Source organism: Vipera berus (genome assembly GCF_964194415.1).
Source record: "Vipera berus genome assembly, chromosome: 16".
In the NCBI taxonomy this organism is placed as follows: Eukaryota; Metazoa; Chordata; class Lepidosauria; order Squamata; family Viperidae; genus Vipera; species Vipera berus.
Genome location: NC_138219.1, coordinates 10,354,226 through 10,373,401, shown reverse-complemented (window position 1 = coordinate 10,373,401; position 19,176 = coordinate 10,354,226). Strand labels below are relative to the sequence as shown.

Below are 19,176 nucleotides of genomic sequence, written 5' to 3'. Positions count from 1 at the left end.
CAGAGCTGTTTTCTGGTTCTCTGCTTCTGACAGATGAACTTGTATTATTAAATATTTTACTCAAATATCTATATGTATTCAATTTACACTATTATCTGTCAGATTTTAGAGAAAAAGTTTTAGATAGATAAAGGGCATTTTTGCACAGGTGCTTTAAGGTGTATTGCATTTGCCTGAAATACAAACAATGCTTTACAAACACAGGCATCCTTAGTACATTCACGTTTTTAGTTTCAGGAACTGGCTTTCATAAACTTCAATAAAATTAAACGTTCTCCTCCTCTTCCTCCCCCCCCCCAGGGCGATACAGCACAGGTCATTTTTAAGGCATTTGAAAAGATAGGAGCGTGAAAGGCAATTCTGTAGAAATTCTGGTCGTTTTAGGCATCTTGGACTTATTAAACGTCAGTCCCAATTTCGTATTTCTGTAAGAACACTTGGGAGAAGCACCCGTTGCCACGAAGCTTTTGGGTTTAAAGCCGCGTTGCTCTGCTAATCGGGGCTTCTGACTCGCGTCACGGACCGGCTCCTCTCCCCGAGGGTTGCACGGTCTCCGTTTGCTTTTTTGCTAAAGGGATTCGACTTTCGGGCCGGCCTGCAATAAACATTCCGCAAGTCGAGCACTGGCCGCCGGGCCTCTCCTCACAGCCGCGGGGGGCCCTCCCGGCCTCAGCGGAGAACCGGTCTCGGCGGCTCCCCGACGGCCCTCGGCGCCGACAGCGGAAAACACGGGACGGGCGGCGCCTTCCGTCCCCGGCGGGGATACCCGGCTTCGCGGGAGGCCCAGCCCAAAATGGGGCCGGAGAGGCTCCCCTCGGCGCGCCGGAAGCTGGGCCGGCTCTGCCGGAAAAGGCCGGCTCTGGGCGGTCGCCGCGGATTGGCCGGCGGTTGTCGCAGTCGCCCAACGGCCCCGCCTTCGGCCCAATCCCGGCGGGGGAGAAGGAGAGCACGCGCCCGGCGCCCCGCCCCTCCGCCGGACCGCTGCGGGAAAGGGAGGGCCTCGCCCGGCGCGCTTCCTGGCCCGCTTAAAGGGGCCGCGCGTTTCCCTCGCCCGAGAAGCCCCGCCCCCTTCGGGAACCACAGGGGAGCCTCCCCCCCCCGCCGGCCTCGTGCGGGTCCGGGGGCGGCGGCCGCGGGAGTCGTTCCCCGCCCTCGCTCAGCGGCCGGAGGGAGCCCCCCCTCCCGGCCATCCGGGAGGGGGCCGAGGCGAGCGGAGGGGGCGCCTCCTCGGGCGCAGCGAGCCAGGCGGACAGCAGCGGCAGCCCCCGCTCCGTCTTGGCAGGCCGGGCTGCCCCCGGCAGAAGAGCGGAGGCGGCTTGGGCGGCGCGGCTCCCGACCCGATGCTCAGCCGAGAAGGGCCTGCGCCAACTTCCTGGAGCGTCCATTTGCTCCGAGTAGTAGACGATGCTTGGGGCTGCACCGTCCCCGAAGCTTCATCCCATCCGGGAGTTCAGGACGGCCTGAAATTACTTGTCCCACCGCAGGAATCACCGGAGTAGATCGATCAATTTTGCATTAGAATAAACAATTTTAAGAGCCACATTTTTCAGTTGTGATCGTCTGTATGAAACGGGCACAGGGGTGACCTGGGCATCCGTTTCCTTAAAAAAAAAAAGACAAAACCATGGCTTCCCCAGAAAAACTATACAAACGCTTCCGGTCTCTAGGATTAACCAAACGGAGTAACTTCCTGACTAACCATTAAGACAAGACCGCCTGTGTAATCTAGTAGGCACAAATTTTAAAATTAAAATTGGACATATCAAGACCAATATGCTCCTTGGCAAAGTGATGGCGTATGTCCTCTTCCTATGTCTCATGGAGAGTGTGTGTGGGGGGAGGGGAATATTAAAACACAATCACAGCTAATCCAAATTGATCCACAAAATCTAATTATCCAACTGACCCTTCAGAAGCTGCTGCTATTCCCCCAAATCAATATATACCCCCTTGATTTTGTGCAAAATACACCTGAATATGTAAGCAGATATAGTAATTGCTATAACAATAAAACTAGGAAATGCAACAAAACAAAGAAATTATGCTTTGTTCACTATTTATTTAAATCAGCATCTTCAAATTATGAGGGGAACTTAATCTCTTTCACTCTCCTGTTTTTTGTGAGGTCTTGGGGCAAATTTACAATCTCATTTAGAAGGGGCTTTAGAAAATGGCGCCCTTTGAGAGTAGCACTTACCTTAAGTAAATGGTCCCTGGGTTTGGCATCAGTTTGGTTTCTTGCACTGCTTGGCCAATATCATCATCCTTGTCTCCTCACCACCCAGATTTCCTCCAGAGCAGGCCAGAGGATCTTGAGGGTGGCGGCAGCAGCGACATCCCCACCCCCAGACACCTGGAGTTTGTGAACTCTGAAGCCAGTAGTTAGCCTAGAAAAGGTTGAGTAAATAAACACTTCCTCAGATTCCTTGTTTTATTGCTCCATAAGTGGTGCCGTTATATTTGCTTTAGCGACCACATTTGTCCACCTGAGCCATATAAATTTGTCACCTGTAAAGAGGGCTAACTTTCAAAGAAAGGATGTCTTTTCTACACCCCAGTGCTATTCCCCCCCACCCCCAGGTAAATAATAGCCCTATTTTGTTATTCCCAGATGAACCCAGACAGGATTGCAGCCTAAGTGGCTAAACTGAAGCAAAAATTACAACAGCTGCTGTATCAGTTCCTTCCTCCTTGCCTCTGGAGAGAAAGAAGTATGCAGCTCTTGAATGCAAAATTAATTTAAAGCCTATTAGTTTACTGTTGTGCCATTGCAGACATGAAGGGGAGGGACCCAGCAATTAATTAAGAGTTTTCATATTATTGCCCAGTGTGTAGATTCTTTGCCAGTAAGTAGAATTCTCCCCATATTCAAACTTTGTATCCTTTTTAAAAAAGTATCCTTTCTGCCTAGAAAGGAAATGTAGGGTTGTTGGATTACAAACAAAAACTAGTCACGTTGTACTGGGTTGAGCAGAACATACACATCATCAGGTATTCTGCAAATGCCAGGTCAAAACACTACGTGCCATGAAGTTTTTATCAAGCTATATCCAGGAAGTAATTTAGTATCTTGAAGGCGAGGGGCTGCCGGAACAAAGTGACTGCAGGGTGTTTGAGTACAGTGGAGCCACCTCATCTCAAGAAGGGTCAGCCCGAGATGGCTGGGCCTCGGCTCCTGCCAAGCAGCCAGGGTTCCTCGGAGCAGCTTCCCTCCTGCTGTGCTGTACAGCCCACTCACCCTTGAGACAGCGGGACTGGCCAGGGACTCGCCCCGGGAAATGATGCGCGCGGCTGGACTCCTTTCCACGGGGCCAAAGCTGCCTCTTCTGGATGCCCCACTAGCATTGCTTCTGCCACTGTTTCCTGGGCTCCAGATGAAATAACTCAAGCATCACAGGAAAAATGGACCAGGAATGTTTTCAGTTGAGATGTTAAGGAACATCTGTGTAGCACTGAGCTGAAGATAAAGGCAGAAAAGAGGGGAGCCAACAGAGGAGACCCCAGAGAAGGTGGGGGGTGAGTTGATCCCAACTAGAGAAGAACTGAGGGCTTCTCCCATGGGCATCTGCAGCACCCCCAGGCAGGCCACAAAAAGGATGAGCGATTTTGCCTCCTCCTCCCCCTCTTGAAGGGGATGGGGAAAGCTAGCCAGCATGAAGACCGCCCCCCCCCGCACTCTGAGAGAGGCAGAGGTGCTGCACCAAAGCTGCCACAGGAGACGGGCTGTGCACAGCAGCCTGTTGGAAGCCATCTGGCAACCTCCAATTATCTAGGGAGCAACACAGAGCCCCCTCCCCTTGCTGGTTGCTGAAATCAAAGCTGGCAAGCTGCGGGGGGCGGGGGGGGGAAGGCGCAGGAGGGAAAGGGTCCCCTCCAGCCTGGTCTTCTTTTTCTTCCACTTGGAAGAGGCCTGAGTGATGTGCCTGAGTCAAAGAGGAGAGGGCACACAGGAGAGAGGGGTGAGGCTGACTCCTTGAACTGCTCTTGCTCCATCAGCAGCAGGACCAGGTGGGGAAAAGCATGGGGGAGGGGTGAGTGGTCATTCGAGGGGGGCTGCCTGCTGGAGAAACAGCCGGACATTTCTCCTGGCAGTGCAGTGTCAGAGCGAGGTGTGAGGCTCTTCTTGGGCCACCCAGGAGTCGGCTGGCCTCCCTTTGGGTCTCTGGGAAGATGAATGCCCATCGGGATGATCAGGTGACCTGAGTGATTGTGTTGGTGGGGGGCTCCTCGCTTCCACCTTCCCTTATATGGCTTGAAATTCGCTGAAGGCAGCTATTGGCTGCTCGGCTAGATACCCCTAAGGAGGAAGACTGTTCAAAGGGGAGGGGGAGAACCAGAAGAGAGAAGGAAAGGGAGAAGAGACCGGTCCTTGAGGGAACCAACACGGGAGAGCCTCCCAGCCCCAGTTGGACAGGAAACCGGAGCAGAGTATTTTAAAGGGGACACTCCCTTTCTGCCAAGCCCACCAGCTGCATCTGGTTTCTATCGCCACTGGCACCGCCTTCTGTCTCTGAACCACTCAGATGGTGGGTGCAGATGGCACGAGCAGAGGCCACGTGTGCCCACACAAGCACCAACCCGTGGGATCCAGCAGTCTTCTTTTTCATACCTTTCATCCCAACATAAATTAAGATGAAGCCTGTGCACTCCAGGATAATCACTTTGGGCTCCACAGCCTCCAGAAATGTTTTCCCTTCTTAAAATGGGCTCTCACTCTCCTAGGGTGACTTTGGTGTGGATGTAGCCCCAGATGTGCAAATCCTGTCATTTATGGCTTATTCTTCAATGCGGTTTCCTTTCTGCACAAAGGGTTTCCCCATAGTGAAGGCTCAAACGTTCCGCAGCTATTACACCTACATTCCAGTCTGGCAACCAGGGGTTCGCTGCCCCAAATCCAAAGCCAGCTTTGTGACTTGACAAATTTAGGCTGGCTCTTAGCAACTCAGAAATTTGTTGGGACTGATCAGCAAAATCAGAAACAAGCAGCTTTTTGTATTAGGACTGTACTCCTTTGGGCAGGTTGAGAGCAGTCCCACTTTTAATTAAAACACACCATGCATTTGTGGATTTTATCAGAACATTTCCACCAGATCAGGTGGATTTCTCCATTGCAAAGATCACTCTGCCAGTTGGGAGTATCTTCACCAGTCCCTGCCCTACCCCTCTGAAAATAATCTACTGCCTGCGTTCTGAAGAAGAAAAACAGATTTGCTAATATCCATCTGAATTCTTTGACATTATTTGTGCTGCTATCCAGTCAAATGAAGGCCCCACAGGACACCCCCACTTCCTTGAGAATTTAAACTAGCCGTAACCTGAAGCTGACAAAGACACCTAAAAATACACTGTTTAAAAACATTCCGTGGTTTTATTTTCATCTTTAGCACAGCCTTAAATATCAAACCAGGTAAACAAGAACAGCAGCAAGCTGGAGCAACATGCTGCCCAGACAGCAAGTGGGACTTTTTTAAAAAAAGATTTCAGGTAAAAATCAGTGCAGAGTTAGGCTTCCTTGGACGAGGCAGGTGCTGAGGACAGCGGAGAAGAAACAGACACCAGAAACCAAGCCAGAATCTAAATGCAAGTATGTCACAAGAGTCAACTCAGGAAATTAAGGAAGGTTTTGACTTTTAGGTAAGTAAAAAAAAGAAACTCAAAGAGGAGACATGACAGAGGCTTATACAACTCCACAGATAGCCAAGAGAGAACAACCTTGCTAAAAGTAACAAGCTGAGAAACTATGAGAAATTATGCAATGCACAATTAGCAAAGGGTATTGACTGGCAGAAGGTCCAGTCACCGCCACTAGTCGGGTGGCATTAAGAAAGGATCTGGACAAAACTTGCAGCAGCAGCAGCAGCAGCAGATGGAACTTCCACGTGCCACAGCAGAAGAGCTGCGGGGAAGAGACTCGGACTGGAAGTGCCATGCTTGAAGCCAGAGCAAGGGACCAGCCTGGCAGAGGCCAAGCCAAGGGATGGACCTCCGGCCACGGGCTCCTCGGGGGAGGCATCCCTCAGCTCCTGCTCTGCTTGAGAAACCCTGAAACCAGCCATTAGTTACACACAGATTATCAGCCAAATTTTCCGGAGCAGAAGAAAGTTGTTCATTGGTGTCCCGACAGCTTCTGTAGCCCTATAAGAGATGAAGCTCACCACAGATGCAGAAAGGAGACCAAAAGCCTCTGGTTGAGATTCCACGTCAGTTCTCAGGAAGAAAAGCCTTTTTACAGGTTTTAATAGGCTTGTACATGCAAGCTATGGTGCCCAGGAGGAGAGAGTGAAGGAAGGAAAACTGTTTTATTAAGCAGTTTGCATAGATTCTTTTAAAAAATAAATTACCTAGCTTCTTAGCATCCACAGAATTTTTGAAACAAATGAAAAAGGGAAGGGGAAAAGAAGTAGGTGACACTAAAGTGTTTTCCCTTGGATTGTGCTCTCTGCCTCAGCGTAAGTACGTTAGTAAATGCTAAGACGCTGATAGATATCACAGAATTCCACAGTTCTGGGGGTGGAAGCAACATTTAACTATTTGCCCCAATCCAATAGTGCACACAGTTTTATGCAGGTTGCACTGGTGGGCTTTTGCATGGGGATTGCATATTGGGGTGGGGTCACGGCACATGCACTGCTGACTTTTGCGGGAGACACACACAGTTGTTACATCCACCCACAGCCACAGCTGCGTAGATCTTGTCTGGGAAAGGAATGGCTCTCAAAGGTCTCACTCTGCTTTGTCACCCCTTTTCCCCATAGGGAACACAAGCTGTTGCTCCCAATTTCCTCACTTCCTCTCACTCCCATTCAAGGCTTCAATGGCAGCAGTCCGTTGCTCCTGAGCTGTGCCCTCGCGTATGGGATTGCTGCGGGACTGATTCTCGACACAGAAGCACATGCCAACGCCCAGCCAAGAATTGCCACAGGACACTCTGCATAGGGACTCCTCCCAAAATGCAATAATAATTAGCTTGGACCCTGTGAAGTTGGAGGAGGAATGAAATGTAGCTGGAATCTAGAACTTGTTTTCCCATTTATGGTCACATAACAAATCCCAAAGAAAAAGGAGACAAAAGTAAATTACTTACAAGCAGCAACATAATCAAGGTTATCAAATTAGGGCTGCCATAATCCAGAGCAACACAGGATGGAAGCAAGATGCTAATTTCCCATCCCTCTCTGCTGCCATCTAGCGGTTTCCAGATATCTGCACTTCAGGTAGGCCTTCCCCAGAAATAATAAAGATTGAGCCTGGGGCTTTGAGAATAGATGCACAAAATCTGTGTACTTCTCCCTGTTCAAGCCCAGTCCTGAATTCTCTGAAAATGTGTGAGGCTGTGCAGCAAAGAAAACCTAATCTATGTGTGGGAGGAAAAATCCCTGAGGAGGAGAGAGGAAGTCAAACCTTTTCAAAAGGGAGCTATTTTCCAAGTCAGCTCAGGCCTGAAGAAAAGAAATAAAAAGTGTTTCTAGAATAAACCCTGCCCTGGCTAAAATGACAAATCAAAATTGTGGAAAGTGCACGGGGGGGGGGGGGCGCTAAAGGGAAGTGTACCACCCCCAGCACTTTCTCTCTCTCTTTCCAGAGCACCAGCACCCTCTAGATCCAGCCTCCTGGCTCGGAGCAGTGACCCTTGTTGTCCAGAGCCCAGGGATGACACGTTCAAGGGGACCACGCCTGCTCTTGCCTGGCGCTTCAGAAGTGGAGTGTCTTTTACTCTGAGTAGGGAGGGCTCAGCAGCAGATAACCTGCCCTGGAAATTCAAAATGATAAAGTGGGTCAACCCTACAAATCTGAAGGGAACGAAATACACCGAGGGCCATACAACAAAAATACACATCAACAACTGTGGTGTCCATTTGCAGCCCTTCAAAAAAATAAAACAAAACCTGTGGGCAGCCCTTGGTGTTATTTACTATGGAACAGTGGAAACACATTCTAAAATAAATATTGCGATAATGCCAATTTCATCTCTAACATCCCAAAAACATTATCCCACAATCTGCAGCAAAGAACAGCTGCTTGCACCAGTGTGAAATACCGCCTTACAGAGATGTGTTAAACTCCTTCCAACCTCCTAATTAGCTCTCCTTTTTTAATGCCATTTTTATATATTTCATTGCTCTGTTCCCTGATGAATAGGTAACATTTTGCTTGTAAGCTTATAGACTGAACTATTTATTTGTACATAGGTAAGGATTACCTTCGTTTGTTTCATTGTTATTTGTGGTTTCAACCCTTTCCAGGGAGAAGAGAGAGCAAAGGGAAAGTTCTCTTTAGTGGAGCTAATTATTTACTTCTGTATTCTCTATTGCCCTAAAACTAACCAGCTTACAAATTTCTTGTCCCTTTTTAATTTAATGAGGCCAATTGAAAAATCCTACTATGGGGCAGAGGTCGCAAAAAAGGCCTCCATTTCCAATCCCTCTTCTGGAGGGATGATTCTGGAAGACTCGCTTGGGCGTCCCTCCCTCTTAAGCCTGAGCAGAAAGTGCCACCTGTGGAAACACCAAGGGTGGGACTCTTCTGCGCCAGTTCCACCAGTGGGGGACCCCAGTAGTTCTGCTTAGCAGAGTGCAGAGTGGGGAGCATCCGCCAGGACACGAAGGTACCTGAGAGGCAACCTGTGCTGAGTCTTCCCTTCCTGACTCTCGGCTGAGCCAGCCCGAGGCGGACTGAGGCCACAGAGTGGCGATCCCAAGGGGACACTCTGCCCTCTTAAGCAGTGAGCGATGACCACAGAAGGGGGAGCAAGGTGACTGTCACAGGGAAGCACTTCCTATCGTGGGATCTTGCTGGCTGGGCAAATGCTGCAGACCTTAACCCTCCTCTCTGTGGTTTCTCTGAACACAGGAAGAGCAGGAGGCACAAGTGAACCGATGGTTCTGACTTTAACCCGAGAACCCTCTCAACCACCAGGCAAACAGTTTTGCAAGTAAACAGAGAGTAATGGCCACATTCGACAGATGCTTCCTCTCGAGTTCCACCTGTCCAACACAATGTCCGCTGTGCTTCAATATCAGTGATGGAAAAGGGAATGAAAGAGGGCTGGGTTTACTGGTTGATGTGGCAAGGCGTTGGCTGGTGGAGTATACAGAGCGTTGGGGCCAACTCTTCTGACGCCATAGAAGACCTGCTCCTGTCACCAAAACTGAAATGAAATCCAGCTCGAGGGGAAGAGACGCCCTCTGAACTTTCACACAGGCTGCAGAGTGCGTGGGGCCAAGACTCCTCCCAAAGGAGCGATGGATGGCACGGGTGGCCACGAAATGCTTCAGGCTATCTCCTGCTGCACTGAAAAGATAAGACGCAGGCCTGAAGATGACCTGGACTCACACGTTCTGCCGACAAGCAAAACTGCACGACGCCTGTCACACTTTCTAAGCACAGGGTGCCTGTTGCTGCTCGTGAGCTCATCTGAAGGCCAGAAGCAGGGCTGAAGAAAGCAAGTCAGATGGGATAAGGACATAGAATACCTGCCAAGGACTTAAGGAAATGATGTTGCGAGGTACCTAAGCTTTAAGCCCTTGGGCCGGAACTGCCTGGGATCAAGGACCGAAGCTGCTTCCCCGGTCCAGTCAAGAGCAGAGCAGCCAGACAGGATCCAGGGAGACCCAGGAGGGACCCTGCCTAGGGGGCCACGTCCCCCTGGAGCCGGAGGCGCAACCCGTCTCCTGGTATTTGGGGGTGTGATGCCCCCACAGGGCATTTGCACAGCAGGGCCTCACTGTTTAGAAAGCAGAGACCTTTCTTGGAAAGGCCTTCACGGAGGAAACCACGGGCCCAAAACAGAACCGTGCTGCTTCTGAAAAACTACGCTCCAGGATGCTGCCTCTAAGTTGCTGCACCTTGGGGGCTACAGACCCGGAGGACACGTTGAAATGGGCTGCCTTGGGGTTGGAAGAGAGGAATGGGAGACATGATAAATTTGGGGGAAGTGAGGGAAAAACTGAGTTGGTGAAGAGTAAGGATTGAGTAACAGCCGGAACCCGGGAAGCATCCAATGCTACAAATCCAAGCGGCACATCCGCTCCCCAACGTCTGCGCCCTCCTGCTGGCTGCCCTGCACCCCGTTTTCCCGAGAGATCGCCCCACCGCTTGCCTTCACATCAGGCTCCTCCTGCACCGAGGGGGCTGCTGCAGGCCCGCCAGGGGCGCAGGGGGCGAGAGCCGAAGTTGTTGGTAGAGGCGCCTCAGTTCTGTCACCTCCTGCAGCACTTTCTGGGCTTGGCTCCAGCAGGAGGCGGCCTCGCCCAGCAGCCTCTGGATCTCCTGCAAGGTGGCCTCCGAGTCCGGCCAGGGGGAGGGCAAGCCGCAGGCGGGGGCCACAGGCGAGGCGGGGGCGAGCTCCGGTGCCTTTCGCGCCTCTCCCCTGTAGCCCTTCGCTTCCGCCAGCAGGCCCTGCGTCTTCTCCAGCTGCAAGGCTACCAGCTCCTGTATCCTGGCCAGCTGCTCGGGCTCAGGGGAAGCCCCTCGGTCCTTGAGGCCGGGCCTCAGCCACGCCTGGCCAGCTGAGGAAGAGTCCCAGCAGGAGAGGATTTCTTCCATAGAGGCACATTTGTTCTTCTCCAAGGGAGAGAGCTTCTTGGGGACCTGAGGGGTGTACATGGCCCCCTTGCCAAAGGCCTCCCTGTGAGCGGAGAACTTCTCCCCAGTCGTGTCCTTTCTCCGCGGGAGACTGTTTGTCTTGCTCTTCTCCTTGACGGTCTCTGAATCTGAGCGCCTTCGGCCAGGGGTGAAATGGGCGGCTGATTTGTCCAGGTCCACCCGGAAACTCTTTTCGCAGGTGTCGAGGTCTTCTGGGGAGGCATCCTCCTCCTGGATCAAGTCCAGGGTCAGCATCCCATCAGAGGTTGAGGTAGATGCCTGCAAAGGCAGGAGAAATTGGGGAGAGAGCCTGTGTGAAAAAACCAAGTCTCCAGGAAGGGTGGAAAGAATCACAGAAAAGGGATTGGTATTAGTTTACATAAAGCGTACAGTCTGTACAGCTCCAGATAGGTATGGCTGAACCCACAGAGTTGGAATGGGGGAAGCTGACTGGGCAGAAGTGGACATGGGCTTCCCGTGACCCACCTGGCCTTTGGTGACTCAAAGGGGGCCGTGAAGAGGAGAGGCGCACCTGGGCCCCGCCTGAACCCCTGGGAGAAAAGCAGACTGCGCAGGCAGCTATGAGAAGGGGAAGCAGCAGCAGCAGTTCGGGCAGCTTTGCCGGCTGAATGGGAGCCTGCTCCCTTCCCCCTCCTGCACTCACCACAGCCATCAAGTGGCCTCTGGTCGGAGGCCGCCTGGAGTGCTGGATCTTCGCTCTGTTACGAGTGGGGTGGGCGAGAAAGCTCTGCTCCTCCACTGTCACCTGAAGAGCCACAGGAACACCCGTCAGCAGCCAGACTATGAGGCACACAACACGCCTAGTGTGGCTAGCAGCGGGAGTTTACTTGATAAATCGTGTGAATCCTGTAATTCCCAGGAGAAATTATTCCCCCTCCCCCTCCATCTCCTACATCCAATAGCTCAGACTGCTGCTCTCTGGCACATTTCCCCCAGTCCTTCTTTGGGAAGGGAGGGAAGGTTTCTTCCTCTGGCAGAAAAAGCATTTCGTTCGCTTTTGCCAGTTCCCGATGTTGGCAAGAAGAAAAATTAAAAACACCCCCGAATAAAAGCAGGAACTTGCATCTCCGAACCGTGTTCTCCCCCCGTCTAGTTTATCCCCACTTAAGCCACTCCTGTAAGATGCCTGGGGGCATCCTCCCTCCCCGTTCAGGCCAGGGCTCCCGCCATTTAGCCCGTGGGTCAGGCCGATCCAAGGGGCAGACTGCTCACCTCATCCAAGATGCGGTTTTTGGCCCGGATTATGGCAGAGTTGAGCACATTGATCCAAGATTCCTTTTCTTCGGGGCTCACAGCCAGGAAGAGGAGATTGGGTGCCTGAGAGAGATGGAAGCGTCATCGGCCAGCAAGGAGAGGCTTACCCGTCTCGCTTGGCCCCGTCCTTCATAAATTCAGCCAAAGATAACGTCTGCAGCTTTGTGTCCAAGGAGGAAACAGTGACTTCCTCTCAACTGCTGTCTTACAATCCACCTGCAACCGCTTATCCCGAGGCGCTGGGCCTGCAGTGCCCGTGGGCAGCGGGAGCCCAGCAGGTCCAAGGCATCTGCCACGTTTATATCAATACGATGCACACATAAATAAAACAAAATAGATCTGGGGCACCAGATAGGGAGGCTGCTCTAAGCAAGGACCCAACAAAAAGACCAGGAGACAGAGAGAACTGAAACACTCAGGTCACAGACGGTTGGTGTGCGTGGGGGGTGTTGCTCTGTTCCTGGAGAGGAGGTGGGACTGGCTAGCAACAAGGCCAGCGGTCGGGTAGTGAGATCAAGGGGAGCCAGCCACCGGAAGGCCCCGGGTGGGCAGAGACCCACAGCCCTTGGGCTGTATCACTTCACAGCCTAGATGTGAAGCTGCTGTGAACAGACAGGAATTGCTGCGACCCCTTCCTAATCAGAGGAAATACTAGCCGGATTCCTACTGGGAGCCCAAGAAGCAGGAAAAGCAGCCAGGCTGCCTCAGTCTGAATAGCAGACACAGTTGTGGAAGGGAAAGAGAAACCCAGACGGGTTGCAGTTCAGCCCTCATGTCTGGGATGACGTGCTGCTGTGTCACTCCCTGAAGAAGCTGCTGCTGAGTGTGTGTGGGGGGGCTCCTCTGTTGCTCCCTCCTGCAGGGACTCCAGGGCTTGGAAGGAGAGAGAGGCTTCCCAGGCTGGCCACCCACCCACCCCAACAGAAGGCAGAACTCTTGGTACCCCAAGCGGGGGCTTGGATGCTCAGCCGGGAGGGAGGGAGAGACCGAGCGAGGAGGGAGCTTACTCTGTTGCCAGGCTCCTTGGAGTGGGCGAGCGAGAACTTGCTATAGTTTTTTTTGCTTCTGCTTTTGGACTTCCTGACCTCCTCACAGTTCTCGTAATCGTTCAAGTCAAACACCTCCTGGATGTTTTTCTCATCTCTGAGCTGCAGACAGACAGACCACAGATTTACAAGGGCATGTGATGATATCTGGATTAAAAATTCTTTCACTCACTTGCCATATCAAAGATATATGGAGAATTCTAGTTTTTAGTACAGGCATGAAAACAAACCCCTTCCATTGAATTTTGACAGCCCCTCCATATCCACAGAACAGCAGGGAACAGACACTACCTGGTTAGCAATAAATCCTACAGATTTGCAACTGGGGAAAAAGAAACGTAATTTCTCAGAACACACACAATAATTAACCTAGGAATGGTAAGTGGACAGGAAATCTGAACTGCCTGCCTAGTAAGGTTTAACGGGGTTTGAACTGGTATCAAGTTTGCATTAACTGAAAGCGTAAAGGAGAACAGTTTTAAGCCACGTGGGCTGCATCACAGACAGCACCACTATCCTGGCAGGGGTCCTGCCTCTTCCTGGGCAGATACTTCTCCCGAGCGTTATAATTAGTACCGGCATTAAAAACAATGAGCATTTTTCCCTTTTGTTTTTTAGAGTAAAAGCAAAAATTAAAGCTTCCATTGGGGGCCCGTTTTCTAAAGATGTTCTGCACAAAATGCCCTGCACAGGGCACCCATCAGGGCGATGAGAGGGGCCACTGCAGGGTGGCCGGGGCAGAATCGGATCCATTCCAGGCTGCACAGAGACCAGCAGGAGCTCAGCCTCCCTCCCCCCAGCCCCTTTCCGGCTGCTATCCGATGACTTGCAACCGGACCTATCTTGGCTCATCCCCTGCCTGCATGGTTAATGCCGCCTTCCTTTTCCTACCAGCCGAGCCCTTGTTCGGGCTCAGGGTAATTAAATGCTGGAGTGTCTCTTTTGTGAAGTCTAAGCAATTCCTCTGGCCTCAGCCCAGAAGGAGCTCAGGCATGGCTTGGGTGGTTATTGTGAGTATGCTAAATAACAGGTGACAAATTATGTAAGTTAATAATACAGTAGTAGCTCATCGCCGTCTAACAGGCCGCCCAGCCTCTCCTGCGCCTCCATTGTCTGCCCAGCCCAGTGTGCTTACCTCAAAATGGGAGGCAGGAGGGAGGGGGCAGAGGCCTGTCCGTTTCACCCTTGTGTTACTCCTTGAATGTGTAAAGCAGAACAAATGGGAACTGAGAAAAAAAGCAACTAATTTCTGGACCTGGGTAAATCTGATGCCAGGAAGGAAGAGAAGATGAAATAGGTCACAAATTGCATCTCTTTCTTACCACAAGGAAGCAGCCTTTGCTTCCTCCTCATCCAGAATCAGGATCAATGTGAAACTTCCAAGCAATGTTCGAGCACCAAAAGTTTGTATTAGAAAGTGACTATTGCAAAGAACAAATAGCAACACAAACCCGGCATCAGAGAACACGTTTTTAAGCAACAGACATTTGCACCTCCGGGTACACTCATTTTAATAAGAGCCAGTGGAAAAACAATTTGCATGTAACACGTACTTTGCCCCAAAGCCACTGAACAGAGAAATCCTAAAAACAAATATGCAAAATTCACCTCAGGCTTCCCGAATGCCAGAAAAGACCAGAGGCCCATCCCTTTGGGTCAACTGCCATGGAAACCCTCCCAACCTTTGGAGGAGGAGGAGGAGGAGGGGGGGGGGAAACCAGGTTCCTCTGGCAGCTGAGATAGGCTATTGGCCTTCTTCAAAGATCTGCAAGTTCATTTCAAACCAGCTTGTTGAGGATCTGGGATTCTTGGCCAAAACCCACCTGGGCTCGCAACCTATAAAGGCTTGGCTGTTTCTGCAAGTAGGTACTGGCATCCTGACCCTGTTTGCAGCAGCACAGCCCGAGTTGGCAACCAGAACAGCCCCCTGCCCCAAACAGTGTGTGAAAGCCTACACAGGGGCAGGGGTGGCCTCCTAGATGTTGACCACAAACCAGCCAGTTCAGATGGGAAGCGGGAAGCGACGTTCGGACTCCACGGAGGAGGAAGCAACCGACCGGTCGGGGGAGCTCAATAAGAGCCTGGGTGGAGCAGTGGGCTAATGCCTCCTTAAGTGACACCAGCTGCCTGCAATTAGTGCAGGTTCGCATCCCACCAGGCTCAAGGTTGACTCAGCCTTCCATCCTTCCCAGGTAGGTAAAATGAGGACCCAGACTGTTGGGGGCAATAAGCTGACTTTGCAATAATGCCGCTTGGGGGGGGGGCGAAAGCCCTAATAAGCAGGCATATACATAGAATGAAGGCTATTGCTAAGCACATTGGTTTGTGCTTAAACTGTAAGCCGCCCTGAGTCTTCGGAGAAGGGCGGGATATAAATGGGATTAAAAAAAAATCCAAGCTCTTGCTCCTCTCTGTGGGACTGGCTCCACCAACAGCCCCTTAGACTGTGGGCCTCCCGGGACTGAGGGGACGCCACAAAACATCTTCCAGGGAGGGCAGTCCATTGCTGGGACTGCCACCCATTCCCCCCCCCCTTGACCCCAACACCCCTCCCCGTCTCACGACATCTCCTTGCAGGCTCCAGCCTGGGCCACGAGACCTGAACCCCAGGAATGAGCTCCCGGCAGGTTCTGACCACATCAGGGTCAAAGGAGCATTTTGCCAATGAACTTGAGGTCAGGCTTTCAGGGTCAATGAAAAGGCAGCCCCTCCCACAGGAAAACCACCTCTCTTCCACCTCAACTTCCTCTTTCAGCAACCAACTACTGAACGAGCAGAATCTGTGTGAGAGAATCGGAAAATTCAGGCCCCCAACTGCTGTGGGGAAAAAGAAAGCAAAGGAAAGGCTTGGCTAAAGAAGCAGAATGTGAGCAACCTCTTACCAACCTCCTTCTCCGAGATATAAAGTTGGTCACCCTTCAGCACCACAAACCGATTTTTCCAAATCTCTCGAAAAATGCCTTTCCCACAGAATTTTCGGACCCAGCCCACCTTCTCAGGCTGCAGCAATTGCTGGTTCCCCTCCTGGAACCCCTGCAGTCCAAAAAGAAAGGGAGCAAAGGACGGGGGGGGGGAAGTGGGAGAGGAGAAAGGCAGGAGAGAAGCTGTTAAGAGGGGGGGTGTCGCCTCTGGCACGCCCCCTGCCGGCACCCTCCCCCTGGCCCAGAAAGCTCCCCCGTCCCCATCCCTGGCCCTTCCCCAAAGCACCTGGGACACTGGCAAGCACACGCACAGATCATCCTAACAAAGTGCGTTAGGTTTTTTTTAAAAAAACACTACCACAATTGCAAAGCAGACGAAATGATGTAAGGCGAATAAATAAATAGAATCAAAACAATGCTGCCACCTGCTCTATATGAAGAAGTAGGCAGGAATCAATCTGCTCTTGGCCCAATCAGCGTTTAATAATTGCAACGATGGAGCCTTCTCCTTCAGAAATTCAGACTAAAACCGTTTATGTTTCACAAGGCAAATGTTTTCCAGTTTCACCCCCTCTACATTTCTAACCACACTCTCTTCATCTAGGGAAGGGAAATACATGGAGCCAGCTTTTTAAATTAACGCAAACAGAGCTTTAATAATGGAGATCCTTCCTACATTTGGGGACGGCATCCATCGCTTGAAAGGCTGAACGATCAGAAAGCAAAGAGAAGCGGATTTTGGGGTGGGGGAACGAAGGGATGCCTGGAAAGTTGGAAGCAGACTGGCTCGCCCCGAGGGCCCCCATTGCCCACAGACCCAACAGAGAAAGTGGACAATAACAGTGCCAGGAAAAGGCGGGGGGGGGGGGGAAGGGAGCTACACAGAAAGCAGAAAATGACTCACCCGTTTAGCCAAATTGGTTTTTTTCATCATTCCTCAATGAAGCTGTTCTGAGGAGGGAAAGGGAAGGGGGAGAGAGGGTATGTGGGGGGGGGGGAGGAAAAAAATCAGAGCGGGTCTTTGCCGGGCAGAGAACTGAAGATCTATGCAGTTATTGGGGCGAAAAAATAAATCTCTCCTCCTTAAGGAAAGCACAAGGGAGCGTCCATGACCTGGAGGCAGAATTTGCCTCTGCGATGCCCACACATCTCTGCAGGCAGAGGGACCCCCAGAAACCCCCTCCCCTGCTCTTCCTCCTCCTTTCTCTCGCCTGGGCATGGACGGAAAGGGTTCTTCTGGGCTCCACAGCACCATCTATAGCCAGACAAGCCGTGACGTTTCCACAAGGAAAGAGGCAAATGAAGCTGGGAGGGAGGGAGGGAGGGAGGGAGGGAGGGAAGGAGACCCTTCTTCTTTGTCTGAGTCAGTCGGTTGGGAAGAGAAAGTCAGGGAGGAACGAAGCAGGATCAGGAAGGCCCAAGGAGCCGCCCCCCTGCCCCGGGACACCCAGGGACTCAACAGAGACACACACAAGGCAGGCAAGGCAACACAGGCACAGACATTATGTTTTGTACAGTCCTTCCTGAAACAGGTTTGCGCTCCTCCAGCGACCTGGCACGGCTCTGGGAGAAGACCAGAGTCCTGCTGAAATACCTCCATTTGGTGAACTTGGTTAGGCACCCTAAGCTGCGGCACCCAACCAAAGTCTTTAGCGGGCAACAGGATCAATAAAGTGACAAAGGTGAAGAGAGAATGAAGGACACTGGGACTCCAGCGGTCCTTGGAGAACATGGCAGCCCGCTGCTCTCAACATGGTGCCAAAGGCCCTGGGAGCCCAAGAGGCAGACAACCGCTGGTGGGGCTTCAGGAGTGCTGAGCGGTTCGGAGTGGGGAGCTTGGGGGAATCAATTATGTAAAGTGAGAGAAGATCCTGCAGGCAGGGCTGGCTGTTGGCGCAACTCAGAGGAACCGGCAGCAGGGGCATCTTGACACGTGGAAGGTCACGCCTTTCCAGACCTGCCTGGGCAGATGGGCACAGACCCCATGCGTGCACCCATGGTAGCCAAGACCTGCGCCCCCCCAGGGCCTCCCACCAAACACCCTTCCCAAGCAAGGCATCTTGGACTCACTTCCAGCTTACCATGATTTACCAAAATGGCAAAGGACTCTCTTTGTTCCATGTCTGTGGCCAACTTGCCAATATGCCGGCCTTTCCCACCATGGCTGATTATTTTATTGTATCTTGCCTGCCAATGCCCAGGCCGACAGCCCCGGAGGCTGCTAACCTCCCCTGGCTGGGTGCAGCTAGCAGGTTTAACGTTTCTGGCTTTGGGGAAGGACACACACACACACACATTCACACAGCCTGCCCCCCCCCCAGCAGCTGATCTCTGGTAAGCGTGGCAGCTGCTGTTGGAGGATGCAGGCCCACAGAGTGGTTCAACTGGAGACCCTGAGTTCTAGTCCCACTTTAGGCAAGATGCCAGCTGGGTATCTTTGGGCCAGTCACTCTCTCTGTCCCAGGAAGGAGGCAATGGCAAACTACTTATAAAATCCTGCCAAGAAAATGGCAAAGACTCCTCCAGGCAGTTGCCAGGGGTCTGCACTGACTGGAAGGCAGGCGTACACACAAACCTTGCCAGAATCCACCTGCTCTCCAAACTTTAGACGCTGCCGCCTCGCTTTTAACCCTAAATGACTTCCTGCCTTGTTTTGAGCCTTGACCAGCACTAGCACTAAAGCAACAGCAAAAGCCAGTGAAGTGTGTGGCAGCAGCTCACATCCAACAACAGGATGGAAAAAGAAATGGAAAGAAAATAACAACCTGCTTGCATCCAGTTACACATTCAAGCGTGATGAAGCAAGGGGCACATCCTCTCTTTCTGTCACACACACACACAGTGTCACAGATCTAGAGAAAGCAATAGGTGGTGAGAGCACAAGATCTCAACTCCTTCTAAAGCCTCGTCACGCCATTCTCAGCTACACTGGAACACAGTGGAGGAACTGAGGTCAGGCAGAGCTTAATCCAGTTCAGAGCAGGATGGCAACCATCTCCACTTATTCTGGCAAGAAGTACAGAGAAGCCTTGCTTGCCTGACGACGCAGCTTGGGCGAAGTGCCTGGAAAGAGCTTCGGTGAACCGCCGGTGAAAAGGCCGGGTGCCTCGTCTCAAGTGGTGGCAACACAGTCCTGTGCGGAACACGGGCCGGGACAAAAAAGACGGCAGGCTGAGCCCACGAGGGGAAGAACGGGACTCCTCAAGGCTGATGATTTCCTTCCCGCCATCTTGTCTTCCTGCAGTGAGCTTCGTAGGGCAGGAGGGTCAGGCTCCACGCTTAGCTCCTACAGAAGCCCTCACAGGAAATATCTGGACTTAGCCACAAATGGGCCATTAATGGCTTCTCAA

The 19,176-nt window shown here is 51.9% G+C and overlaps 1 protein-coding gene across 1 annotated transcript; it reads right to left on the bottom strand.

Moving 5' to 3' along the window:
* Positions 1-5,343: 5,343 nt before the first annotated feature.
* PLEKHO1 (pleckstrin homology domain containing O1) lies at positions 5,344-18,964 on the bottom strand. The gene is made up of 6 exons (XM_081340680.1): positions 16,731-18,964; positions 15,792-15,938; positions 12,867-13,007; positions 11,818-11,922; positions 11,249-11,350; positions 5,344-10,863 (listed from the first exon to the last, which is right to left on the bottom strand). Exons 1-6 carry the CDS (start codon positions 16,758-16,760, stop codon positions 10,102-10,104), a joined length of 1,287 nt encoding a protein of 428 aa, XP_081196806.1. The 5' UTR covers positions 16,761-18,964; the 3' UTR covers positions 5,344-10,101.
* Between the last annotated feature and the right edge of the window lie 212 nt (positions 18,965-19,176).